Source organism: Fistularia commersonii, chromosome 8 (genome assembly GCF_037954325.1).
Source record: "Fistularia commersonii isolate RoL2024-O1a breed Wild chromosome 8, RoL_Fcom_v1.0, whole genome shotgun sequence".
Taxonomy (NCBI): domain Eukaryota; kingdom Metazoa; phylum Chordata; class Actinopteri; order Syngnathiformes; family Fistulariidae; genus Fistularia; species Fistularia commersonii.
The window spans coordinates 9,000,001-9,005,000 of NC_141291.1; the positions used below are offsets into that span (position 1 = coordinate 9,000,001).

Here is a 5,000-nt window from a genome sequence, read left to right on the forward strand (position 1 = left end):
ACCCAAAGCAGAAACCCCGAAACCTTCGAAAAGGTGAGTAAAATTTCACGGAAGCCGGTAAATTCGGACGACGACGGGGCGCGACGCGTCGCCACTATTATTTATAACGCCGTGTGACAAAAGCAATGGCAGAATCAGAGGAAAAATAAATGATTGAGTCACAGCGCCAGATAGAGATGGACTGGATCTACGAGACTATATATAGTGGGGAGCACAACTGGACGGTGGTGTGACAAGCAGAGACCATAAAAGCGATCAGGCCGGAGAGGGACAGCATATGCCTGGGATTACGAGCAACCGGCCCCGCTTTAGACGGGGAGACACACCCTCCGCCGCAGCTGTCTCACATGCTGTGTTTTCAAATCTGCTATCAATGACTCTAATCGGTTCGGCTCTGGAGTGAGGCTCGGCCCGCGGATAGCGCCTCCACGTGCTTTACGTTCAGGGGGGATGGGGATCCCACACGCTTTTATGTGTGCGTTAAAGTGCATTTTCATAGAGTATTTCATTTAAGGATTCACTTTACGATCTTTTAGGCGAAAATCCACGTTATCGCGTTGAAATCCCGCCGTTTTAGAAGCGATATCCGCTCAACGTTTCGGTTAAAGTTCTTGAATTGTTACTGCGTGTCTGCACAACCCGGTCACAGATTAGGATCTTCACCCGCCGAGGCTCCTCCTAAGCTTTTGTTCTTTTATTTTCCCCATTAAAACGACTGTCTCCTCACTCTTCCTGAGAGGCCTGGAGCAGACTGGAACACGCCCCGAGGCCCGGCGTGATCGTAAAGCCGGGAAAAAAAACAAAACAAAAAAAAAAAACACTCTTTTCCATACGAGGAGGGAAATAGCGGGGAAATCGCTTCGGACGATCGATGGATAGGACATGTGTTTGGCCGCCGGGGGCCCCCCGGGGGCCTCGCATTCGGAAACCAAAGCCGATCCCGCCGGCGGAAGCGGAGGAGAGGTGGTGAATTTCTTCCCGGGAAACGTTTAGAAAAGGCAGCTACCTGAGATGAGATTAGGGCATGATTAAGTGCGCTAATGTTTTGCCGGCCCGTGGTAATCCCGGAGCGGGTTTTCTGCAGGGTCGGTGGTAGCCGTCTACACACACACACACACACACTGTAGAGGGAATGCTTTGAATTTATTGATCTCATCCGCGAACACCTTGCCGTCCAGGGAAACGTCTCACACCACTTCAAATATGCTTTTTTTTTTTTTTTTTTTTTTTGCATATCATCAGGAAAACATCTGCTATTCTAATAATATTCTATTTTGCTCCACATGTTTCGTCAGTTTCCCGTACCCAAGCTCCGCCGCCAATCACGCTTCCTCGTCAATTAGGCCCGATCGATTAGCGGGGAGATAATATCACGGCAGACATGGGGGGTCTGCCTGTCCTAAGCCCGTGCAGGTGACCGCCACCCAGCCTGCCTCTGCCCCCAGGGGGGGATCCCGGCCTGAGCCTGTTGTTATGCACCCATTAGCTGTAACAACAGGGAGGATAAACTTGTCAGTCAGCTGTAAACTGAATTTAAACACATTCACGGCAATTACGGCGGATTCTCCTGCGCCGCCTGGAGGGAAATACGAGCGACGGAGGACGTGCGCGACCGTCCCGTTCGGGTTAATACCTCTCCGAAGTGTGCGACGCGAAGCGCCGCTTTCAGGATATTCCCCGGCGTCACGACCGTGGGAAGAGCCAGATATATTTACCTTGAAGTTCGGCGTCCACTTCTCCCCATATATGAGGATAATTCAAAACATCAGACGCAAACAAAGCACATGAATACACACCTCTGGAACACGTTTCCTCTGAGGAGCTAAAAGCGGATCAGGAGGTCAGGGTGATTGACCCCCGGGAGAAGGCCCTCTTCCTTTAAAAATAGGAGAAATCTCTATTTATAAAATGGGGTTCTTTCTGGGCTATAAATACGATGAAATATCCTGCGGGTCTGATCGGGCCGCTTTAGAGGCTTTATGTATAAATGTTACGTATGATGAAGGAACGTGCCGGCGTTAGCGGCTAACCTTGATCCTTTTACACAGATATCCACTCGGAGCCGTCAGAAGCAGACGCTCTCGTTGCAATGTTGCTATGATTGTCAGGTAGAGAGATATGAAAATAGATCTCATCCTGCGCCGCGAAAGTACACTAAATAAAATGTCACCATTGTTAAATGGGTGTAGTAACCGCTGTGGATGTTAATGGCCTCTGCCATTAATCAGAATGGACTAAATCATTTACAGGCAGGATGTCCGGAGCATAAACCATGCTCTCATGCTGCGAAAACAAGGCGCCATGCGCTACTCCAACGCCGGGTTTACCTCCACGCCGGCCGAGCCAGGAAGCCGGGTCACGGCCCCTCGCCACGGACGTGCCGGGTCCAGCTTCCAGGTGAGCCGCGCGGAACGGAGATATCGCAGAGGCGACGTCGAACGGGAGCTGACGCATCGCAGAACTGCTCTGGAACCCCGCTTTTCTATTTTCCTTTCGGAAATATTTGCGGAACGCCCGACGACAAACGCAAGAGAGGATTAGCATTCGGTTGTTTGTTTGCAACAATTTATTTGTCAAAAAGTGCAAAAGTATAAAAAAAAAAAAAACACCTCTGTATACAAAGACATTAAAATAGTGACTCAGCAGTTTTTATTATCACAAAATGAATTGTTATCCCTGCAAGAGAGAGAGAGAGAGAGAGAGAGAGATAGAAATAAAACCAGTGTTCATATCAAAATAGTGGATTTTTTTTTCTTTTTCAAATGGATACAGTACAAAAGTCTTCTTAAAAAGCTGCTTTAAAATTAGAAAAAAAAAAAAAAACAATCTCACGGGCTTCCTATTTCAGTAGTGATTAAAAAAACGAAACAAAAAAAAAAAAACAATGACATAGTTAAAGTTAGCAACGAGAGTTCTGAGGTCGGATCCCGTGTCCTTGCGGTGGGGTGACCTGAGGTTAGGAGTTGTTGTAGCTACAGTAATACACAGCTGTGCTGGCGTCCGACAGCACCGACGATATGAGGCTCTCGGGTCCCTGCGCGGCGGCCTCGTGGCCGTACGGCAAACCCGCCAAGTCCGCTCGCGCCGCCGACGAACTCAAATACTGTTCAAACTCACTGCGGTCCACCTCGGCCAGCAGCTCCGAGTGGTGCATCTGCTCCACGCCGTCCGCCGACTGCGGGTGGGAGTCTGGCGGCGGGGAGAGCTGTCCCGCCCCGCCGGCGTGCCGTTTGCCGAGGCCGCCGCAGTGCTGCGTGTAGTACATCGCCAGGGGGTTGGAGCATCCCATGTAGGAAGGGGGGAGGGCGGCGGCTTGGGGCGGCTGCTCCGGGGCCGAGGGCGGGTGCCGGTGCAGGACGGCGTTGCCGTGGGGGTTGCCGAGGGGGTCCTGGTGCGGGTACTCTGCGGCCTGGGGGTGGTACGCGTACGAAGGCATCGCGTGGCAATCCTCTTGCGAGTGCGGGGAGAAGAACATGGAGTCGGGCTCCACGGCGTCCAGCGGGGAGGTGTCTGGCGTGGGCAGGCTGTAGCTTTCGTAAGACGGGCCCCCGAGGGCCTGGGCGTCGCGGTAGTGGCCGAGCGGCTGCGGGGGCAGCTGGAAGCCGTGCTCGTGGAAGCCCAGGCCGATGCTCTCCACGCACACGCGCCCGTCGCCGGGCACGGCGGACGACTGGTGCTCGGACGCGCCGTGCACGAGGAAGCCGGAGTCCAGCCTCTTAATCCTCTTCACCTGCTTCCGCCGCCGGGGTCGGTACTTGTAGTTGGGGTGGTCCTGCATGTGCTGGACGCGCAAACGCTCGGCCTCCTCCACGAAGGGCTGCTTCTCGGCCACCGGAAGGGACTTCCACGACTTCCCTGCGGGTCGAAGCGAACGGAACGTGCACATCAGAGATACCGCATTTAAAAATAGCCCGCTGCCATTTTAGGGGGTCGGACACATCTGTCAGTCATTTTTAATTCTCTTTTTTTTTTTTTTTTTAAATTAGGAATCATATCACGGTTCGCTGTGGAGAAACTCATGAGGTTACAGTTGGGAAGGAAGGAGGAACAGAAAGGGAAAGTATGCAGACGCTCACCTAACATCTTGCTCAGCTCCGCGTTGTGCAGGTCCGGGTTCTGCTGCGCCAGCCGTTTGCGCTCATCCTTCGCCCACACCATGAAGGCGTTCATGGGCCGCCGGATCCGCGGTTCGCTCTTCCCGCGGCTCTGACCGCCGGAGCCAGAGCCGGCGGACGCGCACGGCGGCTCGCTTTTCACTTTGGCGTCCCCGAGCGGGCTGAGGGGGTCGGCCCACTGGCAGTGTCCCATTCCAGGCATCATGACTGACATAGCGCACCTTGCCTGGGTCTGATCGTCGCTGGCGTAACCCGCGTCTGGACTACTCATCTCTGTGCGCCTGCGAGGACCGACGACGCAACGGACGGCTCCGGGACGCTGGACGGACGCGCACGACACGGCCGAGGACGCGCGTCCGTCTGTGGGGGGTGGGGGTGGGGGGGGCGGTGAGGGAGGGGGGGGTCACCGCGGCCGGCTCGGAGGTCCCTGGCTGTCGGGCTGGATCTGCAGACAACTCATCCCGTCCACGTCCACGGATGTGCGCGGCTGCAGCGAGATCCCCAAATACCCCGCAGGAGGACGCGCACGCCGCGGCTCTATAAGCGCACGGGCAGCCAATCGCGGTGCGGAGGGGCGGGACTTCGGCTAAGGTGTAAACGGCTCCGAGCCGGCCCGCCTCCGGGCACGACGCTCATCTGCGGCGCGGCATTACGCGCAAAACTCGGACCGACGCCGTCCGGCGGGCTCACGGTTTTTTATTTTTTTATTTTTTATTTATTTATTTATTTTTTTGGTACAAAGTTTCTCGGCGCCAGGGAAGCAGATCGATACGCCGCGCGTCCGTTCGCGGGGGTCACAGCTGCCTGTGGCGCGCAACTTTACGCGCGGCCGCCTGGATGGAGAGAGAGACGGAGAGAGGAGGAGAATGCGCTGCATTCTGGGAT

At 54.8% G+C, this 5,000-nt stretch overlaps 1 protein-coding gene across 1 annotated transcript; it reads right to left on the bottom strand.

The window, feature by feature from the left end:
* Positions 1-2,551: 2,551 nt before the first annotated feature.
* sox17 (SRY-box transcription factor 17) lies at positions 2,552-4,629 on the bottom strand. Its single transcript, XM_086150322.1, has 2 exons — positions 4,077-4,629; positions 2,552-3,855 (listed from the first exon to the last, which is right to left on the bottom strand). Exons 1-2 carry the CDS (start codon positions 4,384-4,386, stop codon positions 2,957-2,959), a joined length of 1,209 nt encoding a protein of 402 aa, XP_086006448.1. The 5' UTR covers positions 4,387-4,629; the 3' UTR covers positions 2,552-2,956.
* Positions 4,630-5,000: the final 371 nt, after the last annotated feature.

Excerpts from the sequence above, each read along its gene's own strand:
- sox17 (XM_086150322.1), bottom strand. The coding sequence starts at position 4,386 with ATGAGTAGTCCAGACGCGGGTTACGCCAGCGACGATCAGACCCAGGCA. Across the intron at positions 3,856-4,076 it reads GGAGCTGAGCAAGATGTTAG|GGAAGTCGTGGAAGTCCCTT; the intron begins GTGAGCGTCTGC and ends TTCGACCCGCAG.